The 23,086-nt window shown below is 36.3% G+C and overlaps 1 protein-coding gene across 2 annotated transcripts in view; it reads right to left on the reverse strand.

The window, feature by feature from the left end:
- The window catches only part of CHD7 (chromodomain helicase DNA binding protein 7), a 128,395-nt gene that overhangs the window by 53,202 nt on the left and 52,107 nt on the right, over positions 1–23,086 (reverse strand). Inside the window, exons 3-6 of one of the 2 annotated variants that reach the window (XM_008066526.1) lie at positions 16,389–16,530; positions 11,355–11,492; positions 10,254–10,319; positions 4,393–4,448 (exon numbers count right to left, since the gene is read on the reverse strand). The exons of the other annotated variant lie outside the window; for it this stretch is intronic. Coding sequence (XP_008064717.1) covers positions 4,393–4,448; positions 10,254–10,319; positions 11,355–11,492; positions 16,389–16,530 — 402 coding nt within the window. The remainder of the gene's footprint in view (positions 1–4,392; positions 4,449–10,253; positions 10,320–11,354; positions 11,493–16,388; positions 16,531–23,086) is intronic. 2 annotated transcript variants of the gene reach the window in all.

The raw sequence follows: 23,086 nt of genomic DNA on the forward strand, positions 1-23,086 counted from the left end.
TGGTTCCAAGCATTTTGGATAAGGAATATTCAACTTGTAATAATCATTTCTGGGTGTTGTAAGACTACAAGTATTTTATTTTCTACTTTCAACTTGTATTTTCCAAATTTCCAATAAATAAATATGCAATTGTCATAATCAGAAGCAATTATTATAAAAATAACCTACTCTAGTCTCCTAATTATTTGACAGAAAAAGGCAGTTGGTCAGTATATGTGTCTTGGCTGAGGTGCAAATGTCTTCAAAGCATCGCCAATGTGACCATGAGCTGGACACAGGCACTTAAACAAGTGGTTTCAGCTCTGTTCTACCTCTTTCCTGTAAACTGGGCTGTAATTTTTAGTTAGGGACTCTGCTTTCTGGACCCTGGTGATAACTCATTCTGAAGGTTTAGTCAGAAAAAAACAAGGGCTAAAGGCAGACTACTATGTCTTAGTAGATAAGGAAAAAAAAAAGGTAAATCTTCATGATGGACTCGAACTAAAATATAAGTAAAATGTTATGAAGAAGCAAACTGGGAGAAAAAATATTATGACACTAATAAGAAATAATCCCAATTAGGCCCTACAAATAATACCATTTACTGTCACTTTTGAAGACAAAATTTCATTTAAAAACATTTCTCTGGTCGGGCACAGTGACTCAAGCCTATAATCCCAGTACTTTGGGAGGCCAATGCAAGAGGATTGCCTAAGCCCAGAGTTCAAGACCAGCCTGGGCAATTTGGCGAGACCTCATCTCTACAATAAATTTTTAAAAATAGCCAGGTGTGGTAGTGCACACCTGTAGTTCCAGCTATTTGAAAATCTGAGGCGGAAGGATCGCCTGAGCCCAGCAGGTTGAGCCTGTGGTGGCTGTGAATGTACCACTGCACTCTAGCCTGGGTGACAGAATGAAACTCCAACTCAAAAAAAAAATTCTCTCTATGAATCAAGTGTACATTTATGCTTAATCCTGATAAAGTCCAAAAAAAGGAAAGAAAATAAAGAACATACCCCTTCCACATATCAGCACAAATGTCCTAAATAAAATATTAGCAAATATAATTCCATATCACATTAAGAAAATAATACATCATGACCAAGTAGTATTTATTTCAGGAATGCAAGATTAGTTTAATATTAAGAAAACCATTTAAAAAACACAATATTAATATATCTAAGGAGAAAAATCACATAATTATCTCCACTGATGCTGAAAAAAGTCTGACAAAATTCAATACCTATAATGAACTTTTTTTAATTTAGGAAAATAGGAATTGATAGATATTTTATTAACATAAGACATATTAATATTTCAGTTCTAAAGACAGGGTCTAAGGTCGAGTGTGGTGGCTCATGCCCGTAATATCAGTACTCTGGGAAGCTAAGGCAGGACGATTTCTTGAATCCAGAAGTTCAAGACCAGCTAGGGCAACCTAGTAAGACCTTGTCTCCACAAAAATTTTTTTTAAATGCAGAGTGTGGTGGTATGCACCTTTAGTCCTAGTTACTTGGGAGGTTGAAGTGGAAGGATCGCCTGAGCCCAGGAAGTCGAGACTGCAGTGAACCCTGATTGTGCCACTGCACTCCAGCCTGGGCAACAGAGTGAGACTCCTAACTCAAAAAATAAATAAAAACAAGGTCTTACTAAATGGAGAAACACCACAGATTTTTGCAAAAGATCAGAAACAAGGCATGGCTATCTACTATCTCCACCATTACTCAGTATTGTATTTGAGGTACTTGCCAATGCCATTAGACAAGTCGAAAAAATAAAAGGCACATAATAATTGGAAAATAAAAAGTAAAACTATCTCTACTTTCAGATTATATAACCATGTACTTGAAAAGCCCTAGAGAATCAATCAAAAATCAAATTCAAGCATTCAAGCAATAAAATAATTAAGTGTTATAGCACAATATAAAAGTAGCTTGTCATATCTTCATTCACACAAACAATAACTTGTTAGAGGATATAATCTTAGAGTAAATCTCTTTTACAATTACAAAGATAAAATACTTAGCAACAAATTAATAAATTTAGTAAATATTGTATAAAATTAAATAAGGAAACATTTAAAACACTCTTATAAGACACAAAAGTAGAACTGAACCAATTGAAAAGACATTCTTGTTTTTACATTGCATAATAACATCATAAATTATACATTTGTAAATTTAACACAATACAAATAAAAATACAAATAAACATCTTTATGGAGTCAGGCAAGTTAATGCTAAACTTTATATACAAAAATAAACATGCAGGAATATCCAGAAAAACATTAAACATTAAAAAGGGATAGCTACTAGGGAAAATTAGATCTACCAGATATTCAAATACACAATAAAGCTTCTATAAGTAAATAGTGTGGTACTGGCTTATGAATAGACGAGCAGAACAAAGGAATAAAGTACAAAAATAGATCCAAATAAACATATAACTTTAGGACACAATAAAGGTTACATCTCAAATCGCTGGGGGGAAAAATGACTTTTTAATAATGGTGCTATGCCAACATAATTGGAAAAGAATAAAGTTAGAATAATGCTTTACACCATACACTAGGATAAACACCAAATGAATCTGACACCTAAATAGAGAAAATGAAACCATGAGGAAAATATGGAAAAATTCCTTTTCAACCTAGATATAGAGAAAGACTTTCTAGCTGTGACTCAAAAACTAGATTCAAATAAAGAAAAAAAATGAATAAATCTGACTATACAAAAAATTTTAAATTAACAAGCAAGAAACACCATAAATACCATCAAAAGACAACTAAAACTGAGAAAACATAGTTGAAACATATAACCCATATAAAGAACAAATATTCCTAATGAACAAGGAATGCTTAACGGAAGGGAGCATGATAGAAAAATGAACAAAAGACATAAATAGACAATTAACAAAACAAGATATAAAAAATGGCCATTAAACATATGAAAAGGCATTCTTATTTACAGTAAGAAAAATGCCAATTAAACCTCCAATGACGTATGGTTTCTCACAAAAATTTGAAAGTAAAACAATATACTATGTTTGGAAAGTTTCTAGGGAAATAGGTGTTCCCCTACATTGTTAACAGGAATGCAAGCTGATACAACCTGAAGGAAGTGAATTTGGCAATCTCTCTCAAAACTACACATATGTTTGCCTTTTGATAGCAATCTCACTTCTAGGAATTCACCCTGAAGCTATGCCTCCAGCACTTTGAAAATACAGACATGTATGAGAATATACACTCTATAGCATTATCTGTAACTGGAAAATATCAGAAGCCACTTAAATGTCTACATACAGAGGCAACTAGGTAAACAGCTACAGCATAGCCATGCAATCGAGTGCTATGTGTGCACATACTCCATGTCCTTCCTACTGAGAGGGACTAAAAGCAATGACTCCCCTATAGCAATGAACATATTCAAAGCCCAAATCTTGGTTTCAAAATGCTTCCTTCACTAAAACAACCAAGACTCTTTGGAGAAATAACTGATTCCAGGACTGAAACAGGGAAGTTATAAGATGAGCCTGGAATGGTAAGAAAGTAAGCAAAGAAGGGCGGGGACAAGGCAAAAGGACAGAGAAGCCAGCTTGAAGGGGCTCCCACTGGCTAAATTAGGATAATGTGAGCAAAGTAAATACCATGATAGTAAAAATTATAACCGTTGAATAAAATGAAAATCCACAAGTCTATGCAGTTATACAATAGCAAACGGGCAAGAGCGTAAAGCTCTCCCTTACAGTAAAAACCCAACTAATACATTTAGAAGGAATAATGAAATTAGTAAGCTACCACTTACTAATGCTTACTAGAAAGCATTACCATATGACAGAGTTTGGTTATCTGTCCCCTCCAAATCACATGTTGAACTGTGATTACCCAATGCTAGTGGTGCGGCCTAGTGGAAGGTGTTTGGGTCATGGGGCAGATCCCTCATGAAGGGCTTGGTGCCCTCTTGCAGAAACAAATGAGATCTGGTGAAGGATGCATGCATTGGTGAAGGATAGGAGAGTAGTCCCGAAGAGTAGAATTCACTGTCAGAGAGCAGGCTAATATTGCTTTCTCCATTTTTCTATTATTGTAGATGTTCTTATCCCCTCTAAAAAGAAGTTCTTGTCTACATAAGAAAGTCAACACTTATACCAGATACATTTTCTAGAAAAATCAAATTTTCTAGGAAAGTCAAATTCATTAAGTTCATAGAGACCTCATCTTTTAACTTGGTAAAAGGTTTTCTAGAAAAAAGCAAGTTCATAAAATATCAAAGATACAAAGCCAGTAGAAAGCAGTCTCTAAGGAACTAAATACCATACCAAAATTTATTAATTTTCCAATTAAAAAAGTTACTCGATACTTCGAAAACCTGTCCCCCCCCCCCATTAAAAACAAAATCACAATTTACTTACAAGTTTTTGTACTTCACATAGAATTCCTCAACTTCTACCTCTTCTCCAGTTTCCTTCTGCAACAAAAGACAATTTCAGGCACATACTTAAACCATCTACTAGATCATCTGAAAAGCAATGATTTACTGAAGCACGAGCACAAAGTAGGACTGAGAGGCAGCAGCCCACCTTCTTATGGAGACAGGCACGCTGCGCACCAGGAGGCAGCCAGGGCGATGGAGACTGCCACACTTGGGCCCGTGCACGCTACTCTGCTTGACGTGCGAAAGCTTCTGAGACATGAATCATTTTAACTCCTCCCTAACCACATGCAGCTTCATTCACAACAACCTGACCCCAAATTTGGCTTTCTGCCAAACCCACAGTGTTAAGTAGACGCCAAGTGTACCATTTTCTCAGGCAGCAGCCAATTAGCAACTGCTCTCCTGAACGCCATATGTATTATTTTTGGCTGCCTCATGGCAACTTTACATTGTGGGTTTTGTAATGTTTTAAAATATTTAAAAGACATTTATTTCTCCATATAGTTAATAACTCTAAACAAGAAACCATATAAAACTAAACCTTGTTCTGATGCTGTAATTTCAGTGCATCACTATTCATAGTTTTAGTTTTACTCAATGGTACAATTAAAATCACTCAGACAAGATGTCTCACACACATAGCAGCCAAATAAAATTAACACTCTAAATACTACATTTAGGTAAGGTTAAAATTGTGATACATGTCAGCCAAATCAGGAGTTTTCAGTGGTGAGATTATCTATAACATCTCCCTTGATCCTACCTGCTGTAGCGTATGCAGAAAATAACGCTTATATGATATTTTAGGCATCTCTTTTTTTCTCCAAAGGGTTTTAGGCTGTTAAACAAGTCATAATATGTAATTTTCTTCTGGAACATTTGATCAGATAAATCAGAGATCTAAAACATAAACACCACTTACAGATGTTTAGGGATTGCTTTTACACTCTTACAAGAGCCCCCAAGCCTGCCTTGAGGGTCATACATGGCTGTTCAGCTGCCTTCAAGATGCTTCGAAGAAAATTAAGGCAAGTAGGAACATGGCAGAGAACAAACAAAAGAGCAAAGACTTCCAGTGAATAAGAGACTGGCACAGATCTGTTCAAAGACACTATGGGTCCCTCAATCTCTAACCTTCAAACTATTTTCAAAGATTGTGAACTTAAACTTTTCTTTGAAACTCTTACCTGTATTGGTTAAACCTGAATTTTAAGCAGTTTTTCTACCATCTAGACATCAGCAATAAGAAAACTGGATATTCAGGAATGTGGCTAATACCTGTTAACATCTGGATCTATGAAAGGTCATAAGTATAAAGCAGTTTTTAAAACCAATGTGTTCAGGATACTCTCTGTGTTATAGACTTTTAGTTACCCCAAATGAAAAGAAATGTTTGCTAGATGCCTTCAAAAACCAGCAACATCAACCTGGAATTAACTTATAGATAAATTCTAGCCAATTCAAGTGACAATCCATACAAGACCGACCTCACTTTTTTTCTAGCCCCAATACCCCCCATTCTACTTCCATTTCAAGAGATATTATCTTTATATAGAACTAGAGATTCTGGTAGAAAGGCAAAGATAAGACAGTAGATGACCATGTAAAAAGGGAAGCAAGGATAAGACTAGATCTTTTGATGTTTCTTGTAGTATATCATGAAATTCAAACCCGAAATGGAACTCAAATATCTGGGCTTTTACTCTTTTGATACTGACTATATTTCTTTCTATTCTGAAGAAGTTTTTCAAAATTATATACCTTTCAGGTAGAAACAAGACAAGATTTATCATTTCTATGCTCTATTGTATCCTCCGATTTCCTTCTTTTTGATCTTTTCTCCCATACTGTTCTTTCCATCTCATTCTAAATGACCTCGTTGTCCCATAATTCTAAGTGGACACCAAAGCACACAGGATCAAGTCTGAACCATGCAGGTAGTTTTCAGTCTGCCTCAATTCCAATTCCAGAAAGCTCAGACTCATACCACCATCTGTCCCTAACTCTCATTAATACCCATTTTCTTGTCACGATCAGCTATTCCTTTGGGAACCTGCTGTGAAGATTCCTACAAGAGGGTCTTAGGGCTGTCTGGGAGGAACCCACTAGGGTCTGAAACTTTATGTAGCAGCACCTGGGGCTGGTGCAGAATTGTCTCAGGGTCTACGTCTTCTGGATGCTCCCCAATATAATGAGATTTTGTTGCTTGAATGACTACCTTTATCAGATCATGACCTTCTTGCCACTAGAACTACAAATAGAAAGTTTTCACTTTTCCTTTCATATAAACGATTCTGCTGACCTCTTTTATTTTACCAACAGTAAAACAATTAACAAAAGTATATGAATTCATAAGCCCTCAGGAACATCATTTTAACTATTCACTAAATGGCAGTCAGTTTGACCAACCACTGGTGATAGCTTAAAACAGCCTCAACCCCCAATGTCCCCCACAGCCTAATTTTCAGAAGTTATTCTACAATGGGCACATCCAATGAATAACTGAGCCAAAGCACTATTTCCATGCACATGCATACACACACAACACTCAAGTTTATTATTCTAGGACAGCTACCATTAAATCTGAGTGTCCAATAATATTATGCATTCAATAGAGTATTTTTGAAAAATGTGTATATCTTTGCATTAGACTGAAAAATTAGTCTATGAAAATCCTTACCATTAAGATGAAATGTAATGTTTCAAACATATTAAGCCATATTTTTCCCACCATTCACATGAACAAGAAACCTTGATAAGGTAAGAAATCGACTCCTCCAGTCACCTGGATTCTAAACAGTCACCCAGCAAATGATAATCCCATAGCTTAAAAGATTGAATTGCCTTTCTGAAGCACCCTATGATGAAATTAAGTAGTCCTTGTCAAGAAAAAAGCTAAACTAAAGTGAAAAAGAAGAAACAGCTTGCTACATAATGCACAAAAGAATGAGAAAGCAGTCAAGCGTGGTGGCTCCTGCCTGTAATTCCAGCACTTTGGGAGGCAGAGGTGAGAGGATTACCTGAGCCTACAAATTCAAGACCAGCCTGGGCAACATGGTGAGACCTCATCTCTACGGTAAACTAAAAAATTAGCTGGGTGTGGTGGCACACGCCTGTAGTTATAGCTACTTGGAAGACCGAAGTGGAAAGATCGCCTGAGCCCAGCAGGTCGAGGCTGCAGTGGCTGTGAGCATGCTACTGCATCCCAGCCTGGGTGACAGAGTGAGATTCCAACTCAAAAAAAAAAAAATGAAATGAGGAAGCACCTCAAAAGACACCAATATGGCATGGGTAGGAATCCGTTCATACTTCTGGCCCAATCTCCTGTATACTTTGCTAGAGATAACAAGTCACAGTTCACTTAGGAAAAAGAAATTAAGGACCTAAGGGATGGGATTAAAAGTTTTGTCTTCTTTACACTCTATTTTTTAAAATTACTGGGTTCAACTAAGAATTAAAACATACACTCTTACACCAGGAATTTCAAGTAAGTTCTTAAAAAAATATATATTAGGTAGCTAATAACAAAAAAAAGATTTTAGAGAGCTTAGTTATGATTCACTATTAAAACTATTTTTGGCCTTCTAATACAAAAAGGATATGAAATATTCTCCAAAGTTGGATGGCTCAAAGCAGAAAGGGCTACAGATGACTAAGTATGGGGGAAAAAATGAATTAGCCTTTATACAATCCAAGTATCCATTTATATATCAACCTGAAAATTCAAATGCAAGTACCAACTGTCTCTTATAACTGGGTCTCATGCACCCTAACTTAGGTTTAGAAAACATAAATGGCTGAGCCAACCCTATTAACATGAGGCGCTGAACAAGGGAGGCTCTACCAGATGAGTTCTGTGAGTTTACACAACTCCAACATAATGGATCATGACTCTTTTCAGGCTACACTGATGAAGGCAACTGACTGAAAACCAAGGAGTTTCTCCTCTGTATCAGCACCAGCTCTGAGAGGTTACAGCCAGTTTCTACAGTGTTGCCAGGGGATAATAAAGACACCTTCTCACAGCCAATTCTTAAATTATTAATGGTAATAGGAAACAGACCAGCAGGCATAGCTAGAATTCACAGAAAAATCTCAAATTTCCTTTTGTTTCTATTTGCAAGACTTTCCTTCAATATTATTAAAGCTGATAACTAAAGTACCTGCTTTGAGAACATTAGCAGCTGAAAAAGTTAGTATCTGTTAATATTTGGTACCTTCCAATCTTTTTTATTGCACTTTAAGAAATATCACAAACTTTTAGAAAAATCCACAATCCACAAACAATGCAATGAGCTCCACATCTCTTATTTACTTTAAATCATATCTCAAGGCAAATCTCCTCTTTTGGAGGAAATTTTCCACTAATTTTCTCCATCTACAAATTAATCAACTCAAAAAATGCTCCCCTCTCATGTATAGTTACAGTGATTTTTAATCTCCTATGATAACAAGATAAATCTAAACCACAGGTACTATCTTTAAAGAGTAGCCAAGTGGGGTGGGGTGGGGGGGGAGAGGAGAGGGGAGAAGAAAGTCCTAAAATGAGCAAAACAGAAGAAAAAGCAATGTCCTGCATAATACACAGTCTAAGTAGTTCTTAATAAAAGAGCTAATTATAATTTGCAACCCCCAAACCTGCTGAGTATGCCTGCTGAAGCACTATCAATTGAATGAAAATTAATATATCCCATCCAAACCACATGCTATTTACTCAAACAAGTCACTTCAATTCAGTGAAGGGGATTATTCTTTAAAGCATGTCAAGTATTTAAATTTCATCATATATTTACAATTCACAAAAATGGCAGTCCTAAAGTCATTAGTAAGACAAAAATGCAACCTTTCTAGAGAGTTAAAGTGTTCCTTTCTACTTGAACAGGTGGGAACTTTGACTGAGATTTTATCATTTAATTCATTGGGGAGGAAATCTTCACATTCAAAGAGTCACCAGATAGCCAGCTACTCCACATCTCCCACCACTAAACTCAATTTTAAATTATCTTGGCATGTTGCTCTTGATTGTTTTCATATAAACTAGAGATGAATCTTCTGATAAAAATCATACCTTGATTCAGGCAATAAAAAAATCAAACAGCACTGAAACAAAATCCCAGCACTTTGTGAGGGAGAGGTAGGAGGACTGCTTGAGCCCAGGAGTTTGAGACCAGTCAGTGAGACCCTGTGTCTACAAAAAAATTAAAAAATTAGCTGGATGTGGTGGCACACACCTATAGTCCCAGCTACTAGGAAGCCTGACACAAAGTGAGACCCTGATTTAAAAAAAAAAAGAAGGTAAAGATAAGTTTATTGCGGGTGCAATAATATTTTTTAAAATAGCAAACATTTTCTATTTGATATGCCTGGGATCTCACTTCAAATCCTATAATTCCTCCATTCCTCATCTCTCACTGGGAAGTTACACTTTGTATACATTTTACTAAAAATAAAAAAAAGTTTACTTTAAAAGCTGAAACATAAAGTTGTACCTTCTGCCCTCCCTGAAAGCAAATAAAATGATTTGTGTGGGTGTGACATTGACTGAAGCTGAGTGACAGACACCTAGGTCTAGAGACAGACCACTTTCTAGAGACACTGAAAATTGAATGTTGGAATATGTAATGCATCTCGATGTCCATGTAATTATTACAACTGAGCATTTTCTCAAATCTGGCAAGAAGAGGGACAGTTGGGATGAAACAGGGAATTTTCACCAGTAAAAGAAAATTCAGACTCACTGGAATTCTTTGTTAGAGTATATGTCCCTCAATGACGACCCAACAATCTATAAAAGTCACACATACCCAACAGATTTTGATCGCTCCAAATGGCACTTACCTGCTTTTTTACTGAACGACTGCTCATGATTTTTTCTACCACTGGGCCTTCTGCATCAACAGATTCCTAAAAAATAAAGTCACATGAATCAATTCAAATGGAAGACATTTCACACTAAGCTATAAATGCAGGAAACCATTCCCCTTTGCCACCACCTCCATATCCTTTAGATCACTGGGTACAAAATCACCAATGGAAAATATGACTAAAAAGATAAAAAAATCTCACTCTACTGAAAGGCAAAAGGAAGATCTATGCTTACTACTTCATGATAATGTGGTTTAACTACATGAACTAGCATGGGTCCTGAAAACCAGAGAGTATTCAGAAATTCTAGTTGCCCGGAAAAAATAATCTCTGTATGATAGCAGGCAAAAATATAACTTTTCTTCATCTATACCTACGGGGTAAATATATTTGTCACTGTTATTGTAGGCATCTTTTATCTACGAAGGTAACATTAAACATTATATAATGACTTAAATAGAACAAATTACCAAATAAAACACCAAACTGTATTTAATATACTTTTCAGTGGGTTACCAGTTTGTTAACTAAAGCACAGTAATGCTAGGAAAAGAACATTATTTTTTTAAAGACCTTGACTATAATCAATCCTACATTACTACCCATATTTTATACAAACTGTTTTATCCATCATTTACATTGCACAGAGAATAAAGTATGCCCTGCTGGGTACCACAAGGCAGTAATTTCATAAAGGGGTTCTTACAGTGCTAACAGCAGGAGACAAGCTGGAGTGGTTTATTAAAGTCCCAGAAGCTACAGCGCTGAATTCTCAGAGGGAAATTCAGCCTCCTTGTATTCTAGCTCTGACTCTTCCTCAGCAGAGACCATTAATTCTCCAAAATTGTGTCAAATTACAGATCACAGATTTGTATAAAAATAAATTTCAGTGAACAGGGCTTTTTAAAAGATACGGCTAAACAACTAATTTCTCAAAGCACATCAGCCAGCCTCAGATGAATGTTACCCAGCGGAAAGTCCAATGCTTCCAGTGAATTTCTCAAGTTCCGGCTATAAAATCTCCAGTCCCTCTTTTAAAATGCACACATGGATCACGTGAATCTGGCCACTAACCTGCTGCTCTGACTGTGAAGTGTTGGAGGGGGAATCTCTCCCAGCAGCATCTGCATCATCTGCCTCCTCATCAGAAATCTTGAACTCCAAGTCTTCGGTGTATCGCTTCCTCTTCACCTGCCTGCTGGATCGTCTCTTCTGAAACAAAAACCCAGTAACATGGTCTTTAAAAAGTCATCCTTGATGCTCTTTATAATGACTCCGAATGGTAAGAGACAGCTTTTAAAAATAATCTTAAAGGAAAGCTGCTAACTTTAACCCTGTAAGCCCTGTGAAAAGATCATAGCAGTGACAAATATGGGGGGCGGGGAGGAATCTGGAGTCAGATGCCTGGGACAGCTGTAGCTCTGCCACTCCCAGTTGCATGTCCTTCAGCTGGAAAGATGGAAACGACAAATCTTGTTCCTTATTTGGCCAGTATGTCCATCAAAATGGACATACTGGGGCAATATTGGGGTTGGGTAATGGATCTATAGGGGTTGGCTATACTATTCTATGCTTCTATGCTTTAAAATTTTTAATAAAAGCCCCCAAAAAGTAAATGCATTGGAGGATAGATTGTACATTAGAAAGTTCTATACACATACTGTTCAAATAGTCTGAGGTGCCCAAGATATTTCAGAAGGTCACTAAAGTAAAAGATTTTTGTATTTTAATCTTGATCCTAAAAGAAAGATTCTAAAATTTTTTGGAGATGAAAGGCTAAATGGCAACATTTGTAATTAATTGCTATGAAAAGCAATTTTACTTTTTTTAACATAATTTTTTATCATGTTTGTTAAAAGTTAAAAGATTGGTAACAGCCATTATTAGTAGAATTACTGGCAAAATGGGTATTCTCACATTCCCGTGGTCAAAACATAACCCAGTATAGACTTTATGGGGCAATGTGGTCATTTCAAAATTTAAAACATGCCAACTTTTTACCAACTGGTTTCACTTCCAGTAAGCTATATATCTTGCAAATTATAACTGCGAGATAAACTTTCAAATAAAAAGAAAAATAAGTCACATAATAACAAGTAGTTTATGATTCTATTTAAGATAACTAATAAAAATTTTTGTATATATATTTAGATGTGTAGATCATCAATACATAAATTCCTTAAGACAAAAGGACTGTGTATCTTGTTTACTTCTCTATGCCTCAATGAATATTGGCTTAAAAAAAAAAAAGAATGGTTGTACATATGGCTTTCAATAACAGAAAAATAATCTAAAAAGACACACAAGCATTGTTAATAGCTATTAGTTCTGGGGAGAGAAGTGAATGGAGCAGAACAGGGAGTTCCGCATTTTCTATTCAAAATAATTCTATATTGTTTGGCCTTTGTGACAAAGAATTCATTTTGTAAGTTAATTTAAAATGTGGAGAAATAAACTTCATTAATATGTCTATGTGATAAAATCTAAGTTTAAAAATGATACATGAAGTTTTAAACTACTAACGAATGCAAGAATATCATAACCCTATAGAATGGGTTTGCAAAGCACATAGAAGAAACACAAACACTAAGGAAAATAACATTAAAAACTTTTTTCCTGAGAACTATGAAATAAAACTTTTTAAAGAGCCTCAAGAATTTTAAAGTAGGGATGGTAAGGCAGAGAGAGGCAAAATACCCGTCAGGTACACCAAAGACAAGATAGGCACTGCCATCTCCCAAGTCAGTACCAACACAATCCCAGCACTTTTCCCCAAAGAGTGGGATTGATATTTTAATCTTATTAAGTTTATGCTTGCCCTGCTCTCAAAAAGGAATTTGAGACAGTTCACAATACAAACTCGGCACAATGTGACCATCAAATGGATTGTTTGAGGCTGTGAGCTCCAAGTCCTACACAGTCTTGGCTGCAGAGGTTGCAAAGTACTTTTCTGATGTGAGACCATTTAGGTAAAGCTTATAAACAGACTTCCTGGTGGCTTAGGCCAGAGGTTTCCCCTGGGTTCCTCCTCTCCAGGACAAAGCTTCAGTGCTGCCCAGAACAATCAATCCCAGGTGGAAATAGTGCAGAATCCAGGGATATTCTGCCATATGTGATCCTTCCCCACATGGCAGGAGGCAGTCTGACCTCGTAAGCCTTAGAACTGGGTGCCCCTGTTTGAACTGGCCCAGACTCATCATGTGACCTTGCATGAGTTATTTTGTGGACCTTGAATTCCTGGTCTATAGAATGGGGTTAACAGTAGTAACCACCTCATACAAATATTGTGAAAAATCACATAAGGGAATTCATTCAAAGCATTTAGAACAGTACATGGTACATAATGTGAAATGTAATTAATAGGATTAAAGTCACCATTAATCAGCCCCAGCTTTCCAAAGAAAATGGCCCAGTTACCTTGTGCAGCCTCCCTTCTCTCTTTCCAAAGCTGACCTATGTACTCCTGCTCATGTGCCCACTTTACCACCCCTCACTTCTGGACCATCAATTTCTTTAAGGTATAAAAGGCTATTATCTAGGACAATGTTTTAATTCTTGAAATTTAGCATAATATGTGTATTTCATTTGATATGCCAATTTAGCTAAATTTAAATGGATTCATTTATATTTCTATCTTTATGCCATTCCAGTAGGGAGGAAATGTGCTACTAATGATCCATCTGTGATGTTTTATCAGGTTTCCATGCTTGAGGCCACGCTGCCATTGGATTCTTCCAGCATAAGTAACCGGATAGGGTCTACGGCAAATCCTCTTTATACTGTATCCCACTCTGATATTAAAGAAATGTTCTATCCAATACAATAAAACAGGGGCTTTCTTTTCTTTTTTTAAATAGAAATTCATGTGTTGGTAAGTATAACTTCTATAATGTAAGTTCCTTCTCACATCAACTTGGTGATGTAAATATGTGCAGTAGTGATGAGCTTAGTTTGCAGTGTATATGGGCAACAATAGTTACACAAGTGTAAACAATTCCAAAATACAAGTAGAAGTCTATTTTCTGAAATGTTTAACAGTTACATGGTTTCTCTAATTTCTAACTAATAATTCATTTTAAGTTCATTTGTTTTGAGGATCAAAATTCCTCTTATAATTCCCCAATGTAAAATTAAATTATTTATTACAGAATATGTTTCTAATATGATCTGGTAAGCTATCATCTGCAAGACTTTTCTAAATCAAAATGAAATTTAAGAAATGCTTTTAAGTCTTAATTCAATACTTTTGAATTGACACTAAAATGATAGGTCATCTTTTTAAACTTGAATTGCTTTATGAAAGTTACTTATGGTTAAAACAGGTATAGTGAATGGAATATTTAAATATTTCCATGATCTCATTTTTGTAGTACCTTGTGACATAATTTTGAGTTAGATTATATGGCATGTACTTTAGTAAATCAATCACAAAACTCAAGAATTGTAACACTAAGCCCGTCATCCATGTGTTACAAAAAGAAATATAATAAACAACCAGTGAGCATCACTTCCTGTGTCAGAGATACCAAAAAAAGCACCACTTTCAAAGTCAGATCTCCTTGTGTGGTTGCTCATATTAGCCATTGAACACACAGCAGTTGGGCCCTAGCCAATTAGAAAGAATGTACCAATGTACACTTAAACTGATTAGCATCTTTCTATAACTGAAATGCAAAAGAAGAAAAAACAAAAAACCCTAGTATTTCATAAAGTTCATTTGCGCCTGAATTAATACAAATAGACTTTTAAAAAAAAACAGTATTTGTGAAAAAATAACAGAATTTCCTTGACTCGTGTGAAGAAATTCTTCTTAATATTGTCTAAATGGATCCTACTTTAAGCAAACACACATCAAGAGAGAACTTCCTTGAGGATAAAAATTCAAAATCATTAAAATGCTTTAGTTCATAAAACAACGTAAGCAATTTAAAAAAGTTAACCACTTACCTTCCTAATATCTTTTCACTGACTTATTAAAAATAAATAAATTACAAATCAACCCATACTGCCAAAGATATCACTATGTTAATGACAGAACCAAACCAAACCAAACCACAATCAATCAAACTCTACATCTATCCCTCTTTCCTTTTCAGGTTGCTAGCTTAGACCATTGTGAAAAGTTATAGATATCAGGGAGTTCTACTCAAACAAAACACCAAAACTAAAAATAAACGAAATTATTTAGAAAAAAGCTGCATATTGCAAATACTTTGTTTCTGATTGGTAGAAAGAAATATTTGCATTTGGAAAAAGTCCTGAGTGTGCACTAAATAGTAAGAAAAAGTCCAATCAGCGTCTAGGGGCTGGCTTCCTTCTTCAGCAGAAGAACTGCCCTTTGACAACTTAGATGTCATTCACATAAGTTACATTCCCAGCCATCCCAGTGGACCATATTGGCATCCTTCCAGGGAACCTAACAAGGAAATAGTTTTTAACTGTCACGTGTAAGGGTCCCTCTCGGTTCAATCAGTGAAGGCAGTGTACTTTACACACAAGAACCTAAATTCCTAATGTTTATTTCAGGGTAAGTCTTTCAACCCATTCCTATAACGTTCTCCAAAAGTCAGGAGACTCTAACAGTGGAATATTCGGCAGAGTTGCCATTTGGAAGGTCACAGATTTTCTCACAGAAACTTTAGTGTTCCATGAATATATCTCAACTCTGACTATCTAATGTCAGAAACTTTAAGACAAGCTACAAACTATATCTTAATTTTTTTATCCTGCCAAACTAGAAAAAAAACTGACAAGCATCCAAACTTCAGAAAAATTTTAAACTGTGAATGAAGCTTCGAATGAATCAATATATTAATAATATGTTAACCAATATTAATAACACATATAAACATAAAAATATAAATTTACAGAAATGATTATCTGTCTTATTAATTACAGAGTCTCGGATGGCAAAACCAAGCTGCTCTAGTCAGAAGTTTAACTTGGTGTCGGCTCCCTGGCTCTCACCGCTATGGAGATAATGTTCCAGACAACAATCAAAACATCTCAAGAGCATCTCTATAACAAGGCAGGGGAGGTCTAGTATACTTCATATAAAGTTACTCATGCTAAATAACCAAGACTCGGGGATCAGAATAATGGCATTACCTGAACACCTGGGTCCTCGTCGTCCTCAGGAGGAGGAGATGGTGGGGGCGTTTTGTCTAAGTCTGAATTTTCAGAACCTTCTATTTTTCCCTTGTTGACCTTTTTCTTCAAAGCACTTGCTTCTGAATCGGGTTTCTTATTACTAGAATTCAAAGTGGATTACTTAGTGTTTACTTTTTAATGTGGTTTTTCGCATGTCCCATACCTTATATTTCCCATATTAATATTCCTAAGTATCAATGATAATCAACAAATCAAAGCATGTTGGCCATTTATAGTTAAATGGTACTCTCAATCAAGTTTAATAGCAAAAATCAATATTGATGACTTTTAGCAAATATCTGACCTAATTAAAAAGAAAATTGCATGCAAAACTCCTAACACCACACATAGTACATTTGTGCAAAACCTCTGCCAATACACCAGTAGGTTTTAATATCATCCATTTACATTTTTAGCCAAACTTCAATCCTTTAAAATATAATCAAAATATATAGCAATTTCCTATTCCATATAAACTTTAGCTAATGCTGTGTTTTTAATTAAATATAAGTTTTATTTTGTGTGAAGCATTTTTTGAGATAGTCACAATTAGCCTTTTCTCCCCCAAAATTAGGTCTTGAATTACAGAAGTAAAAAAAATAGCGAAGTAAGCCCAATAATTGAAGCACATATTCTATAGCATATTGCTGACAAATATTAATAGGATTTGAACATTACATAAGACAAAAGACATAAATAACTCCAAGAAAAAATTATTATATTTAAGTTTATCATTATCTTCAGAACCTTTATTTGACATTCTTTTAGAATGTATACCTAGTGCTACCTTGAATTTCAACTTCCAAACCAGTTCCAAGATCTTCTAACGTCAATTATCGTTATTATCCAACTTTAAAAATAATACAACCTCAGTAATGATTTTTTTTTTTTTTTTTTGCCATTTCTGGAGCACCTCAAATTTTAATAAATTTTGAAAACAAAAGATATGCTCCAAAAACCTTTTAAAATTTTATTTATTGAACTTTCTTTGTAAACTCCTAGGAAAGTGTGCTGACAGAATAAATTAATCAACATGTTTTTAACCTCAGCTACTACAAAAGGAAGAAACCAAGATATCTATATGCTTTTATTTCAGTAAAGCATGCGTCATATAAAATTCTTCAAAAGTATTATTGATATAATAAAGTATCCATCACACAACTGAAATGTATCTTTCCAGCTAATAAAGAAAATATTTGATCATGTTAACTAGTTATTTTTTAATACTCAGAACTTACTTTTATTTTATTTTGCTAACATTTTAGCATAGTAAATAGTCACATAAGAAAATAATTAAAACAATTCAAGATTATAGCAAATAGCAGTTACGTTTAAAGAGCTATTTTTATTCTCTTTTAAAAAGACAGTGCTCTAAAAACTTTAAGTCCCCAAAAGATCCACAGAAATATTTTTAATAATATTTTTAAAATAAAAAAATCCATACAACAGTTCTCATCCAACTGTCCTAGTGTTTACGCTACACATGGACAGAAGTCTCCCCTACTATGAGGCTCCATTTCCAGCATTTATTTCCGCTCTAACTGCCACAAATTATACAATACTACAGCTGAACACTGGGCCCCTTTCCTTTCATCTGCACGCCAAGAGCAATCAGATTACCCTGGTAACCAGCGGTCACATGACCAGCACCTGCTCTTTTGGCTGGATGCCACTGACTAAAGCCATCTGCTTCCCTCAATCAGCTTTCAAACATTCTCAACACCTGCGCTGCAGTGTTTTGTGGTTTCTTTTATCAAATCAGTGCAAAACTGCTTCCAAAACTTTACATATTTCTCAAATTTGTTTAAATCAGAGGTAGGCCTGTCAAAGAGTTGAATCACTGCCAGGTTAAGTGAGTTGGTAGCTCGTGCTTTTCATGGTGACCTCTCTATACCAAAGTGAAGCACAAGGTTTAATTTAGTAGGGTTGCCGGGCCCTGCATGCACTGTCCTACAGGAGTAAACGGCTTAATATCTGGAAGCCAACCAAAGCTCAGGTTTGAGGAAACATCAATTTGCTGAAGGAGAGAAGTGCTAATGATTTTCCATCTGCCCTTACCAAAAATGAACTGCATGGAACCTCCAAGATGGCTGAAAGTCAGACAGGACCTCGCCAAATGTTTAGACAAAAAGCCTATAGCCTAGGGAAGCACTTTTACCCCAGATTTGATTACTGAAAGATTTCTAAACTCAGTAGACCTTGCACTATTAATGTTATTCAGAGACAGCTAAGCATTTCAATGCATCAATATACAATCCAAAGAACACCCTAAGATGTCAAAAAAGGCAACAAAATCTTCAGTGTCCACCCAACGACATTATAATCAAGGACAAGATTAAGATATGTAAATTAATTGCCTTTGCTACTATTTTGCAATAAACTAATTTGGATTTTCAACTGAATGTTATATTAAAACTGCTTTGCTACCAAAAAGCAAAGGTTTTATTTTGTTTTGCTTTGCTTTTTTTTTTTTCTTGAACAAATGAAAGTAATCTAGAATGGTGAATATGAGCATTGGGTTGAGTCAGACAGACTGGAGTTCCACTTCCAACTGTCACTTATAGGTGTGACCCTGGAGAACTCACTTATTTTCCCTGAGCCTCAGTTTCCTCATCTATTAAACAAGGTTAATCATTATACCTTCCTCCAAGATTCACTTTGAGGTTTAAATGAGATAATGGTCCAGATGGTTAACACTCACAGAGATCTGGAAAACTGTCAGCCAAGTCTGGGAAGTATTCCCTGGCCATGGCTCTGACCCACTGGGGTGGAATCAACCGCAGAGATTTATAGACAGGATACCCCCTTCATCGAGTATCACTTCATCTAAGCAACATACATAGAAGGAAATTCTTTATCAATATTCCTAACCACCAGCGAAAAGAACAGACAAGCACACAGAAGGAAAATTCTTTACCGATGTTCTTAACCAATAGCTAAAAGAACAGACAAGCAAACCAACCCACAGCATACACCTTCCCATGCCCATGACAATCACTTTAGTTCAGTCACATATCATTTCCCACCTAGACTATTCATTACAATAGCTCCCCACTACCTCGTCACTCTCAGGCCCCATGTTTAGGGCCATCCAGCATCAGGCTGATAGAGAAAATACACCGAGTCCACAGTCATAATCATTATTTACATCTGTAATGGTCAACAATGTTTTTTTGTTGTTGTTGCTTTAAATAACGTCAAATCCAAAACACAGCCATACGTACACTTCTCTTCCAAATTATAATAAAAATTGAAGTGCATGATTTCAGTTGGGGTGATGGGAATGTTGTTACTAAGTAACATCCCTTAAACCAACGCTACTGAAGATAAAGTCACTGAGCTGCCTGGGTCAAAGCACCTCCAACAGTTGCAGTGATGGCTATTTTAGGGTTTTAGCCAGGGTTGGCCCCCATATGACAACCTATGAGTGGGTGCTTAAGAATAAGTAGGCCTGTGCAGGGAACACCTTCACATTCTAGCCCTGAATGGGACCAGCCCTGAAGAAATCACGGCTGCCCTCATTGCTCTCCTGAACCTGCTCTGCCACCTGCATTTCCCAGCTCAGCATCATAGTAATGCTACCAAAACATCACTTTCAAACTTATCTCCACATGCCACAAGAGCGACCAGCTGAAATGCAAATCTGACTGGCTCATTCCTCTGCTTAAAATCCAATCCCCTTTTACGATGTCTGGGTTTCTTGGTACAGGCATACCAGACCCTCTGCAGGTTTTGTGACTGACATTAGCTTTATTTTTCTTCTCTTCCCACAGTCGTGGTCTTTTATCTCTTATGCTGTAGGCATCAGAACTATTCTCCAAAACACCCGTGTCTCTTTCATGCCTTTATTTTCATCCCAACCTACCCATCTGCAAGACTTGCCTTGAACACCACTCATTCCAAGAAGTATTTTCTGACAACCACCGTTTGGATTCAGCATAATCTCCTCACTCCATCTATATGCCATATGAAGCATCTCGTACAAGGGATGATACATAAAATACACAAAATTTGATGACAATATTATTGCAGCATTAAAATCAAAGGGCTATGCATGTATGTCTTTCTTCAACTCTCTTGTAAACTTAAGAGGAGAAGGAAATGTATCTTATTTATCTTTGAATTCGTAGTGCCTACTCAAGTAAATGAATTATAAATGTTAGCTGATCTAGTTCATTAATCAGTACAAAGAATGGTGATAGCAATAACAAGCATATATATAGCCTTATGTGATGGGCTTTACTTTAAATATTTTTCTCATTTCTCATTTTTTAAAAACTCACGTACTATCTCACTTTGTATTACCAAATTAAAGCGAAACTTAGCAATTTTTCAAAACCTGTATATTGACATACTTCGTCTTCCTACTCAGAAAGTTCCTTCATTTCCTGATCCTTATCTCCAATCATTACTGATAAGCTCAAAGCACAGAGCCATCCCTCATGAGACTAGAGACACAGAGCCATCTACTCATGAGGCTGGAGACACAAAGCCATTCACACACATGAAGTTGAAGACTGAGACACAGAGCCATACTCATGAAGCTGGAGACTAAGACATAGAGTTATCCACTCATGAAGCTAGAGATCGAAGCTACAGATTCAGAGCCATCCACTCGTGAAGCTGGAGACCCAGAGTCATGCACTCATGAAACAAAACACTGAAACGCAGAGCCATCTACTCCTCAAGTCCTTGTGTTCTTGGAAGAAAATTTTCTGGGGATGCTGCTGGAAGTCTGAAGGGACCGCTGTTCCTCCATCAGTTTTTCATTTCAAATTTCATCATGAGAGTGGGGTTACATTGATGGACAATCGGATTTGCTTAGGGTCACAGATAAGTGACCAAGATCTAAAATGCTGCAATTACCCCCAATGTCAAAGCACGCACCATCTTTGTATTTAGAGAACAAAATTTGTCACTTGGAGGAATATTCTAGGGAATCACCCCTTGAGAAAGGTTTCATATTCAGTTTATTACCATAAGAGTCCATAAAGACTGAAATGAGGCTGGAAAGATTCTACATAGACAGACTGAGCTAAAATACAGCACAGACAACTAATTCCTTTTGTTGAGGAAGAGTGCAGGCTTTCTGTAAGGCTTTACACAAAGGGCCAAAACTTACCAGGAAGTCAGGCAGGTGCCCTGATTTATTACAAAATAGAATGCAGTTAAACATTGATTAGTGTCAGCCTAAGGATCTAAGTCCTGAACAGAAAGAACATTTGAAAAGAAAACCATTCTGTGGACCCACACATGATAAGAACATGATCGGTTAATGAAGATGTCTTGATAGTGAGAAGGAGTACTCAGTCAAACAGGTCCTCCAGATGGGATAAGTTAGTGAAGATTCTCACCATACTGGGGGAAATCAACCTTGAGGCTTAGGTCACGAAGATTAATCAGGTTCAGGAACTCAAGTTTCTCCAAAACGTTACTCTATAATCTTTTAGAAGAAGAGCAAAAGGTACTGGAGCATATTCTTATGCTTTATATGCTGAAAAGGCTCTTTAATAAAGAAGTAAACCTAGTGGATAAGAAGGCCACAGGATGCCACACTGAACACACCAAAGGCATAATGCAATTCTCCAATGATCTGGGCTGCCACAATAAAACACAATCAACTGTTAGGGGTCGAGGGCTCAGTACTGGAAGAGAAGAGCCCCTAGCCTCTCAAGTTATGAGCACAGGATTTCCTTTTATTCCTGCCTACTCTTTGATACACTTTTTTTTTCTTTAAACAACGAAAATGAAAATTATAAAAGGCAAACTAAAAAAAAAAAAAAAGATTAAAAGTATGAAAAGCTTTAAAAGACCAATTAAAGCAGCATAAAATGTGGTACATCATAAAGTAAAATTAACCCCACAAAATAAAATAAAAATTTTAAATAAAGTTCTAAGACTAAACTTTATTTAACAGTTGAACTGGCATGTAATAAAATGCAGACAACAGAATAAACGAATGAGCAGAGACAAATCAAATAGCAGATAACAAACATGCTCACAGCAAGGCACACGGCACACTCGGGCACCTTCAGACTTGCCACCCACAACTTCTAAACCCCACCCACAAATCCCTCATCCTACTCTTCTGGTTGAGAAAGAGAAAGAAAAGGTTTGAGAGGGAGGAATTCTGTTTTGCTTATGAACAACAAAAGTATGACTTCAATGAAAAATTATTAATAGACTCCAAGTCCTTTAAAAGTCACTGAAACACCTATAAGAAAACTAATTTAATTTATATTGTTGCCTTAAGAAGCTATTATAGAATAAAACACTCCCTTAGTACACTAACTGAGCTAAATTTTTAAAGGAAAGAACTAGCAAAGAAAATCAGAAAAGATCCAGAAGCATAATTCACTTGCATTTAAAATGTGCATTTTAAACTCAACATGCCTCGCCTTTACATTTTATGACCAAACTTCCCACAGGTGAGGAAGCTGAAGGTCAAGCAGGTTAATGCCTCAAGCCCAAGAAGCAGCAGTTTTAGGACTGGAGCTAGAACCTGCCTGGCTCTAGAATCCACGTTTGAGTCCAAGGACTGGCCAAGGGTATCCAACACACCTCATGGAGAGCTCCTCAGGGGCCCAGGGCTGGCCTGACCTTTTGGAGTTTACTTCAGGCCTCTGAAACCTTTCCCCGTGAACTTGGGATCTTCC

Source organism: Carlito syrichta, unplaced genomic scaffold (assembly GCF_000164805.1).
Source record: "Carlito syrichta isolate Samal-C Ts95f unplaced genomic scaffold, Tarsius_syrichta-2.0.1 Scaffold308996, whole genome shotgun sequence".
Taxonomy (NCBI): domain Eukaryota; kingdom Metazoa; phylum Chordata; class Mammalia; order Primates; family Tarsiidae; genus Carlito; species Carlito syrichta.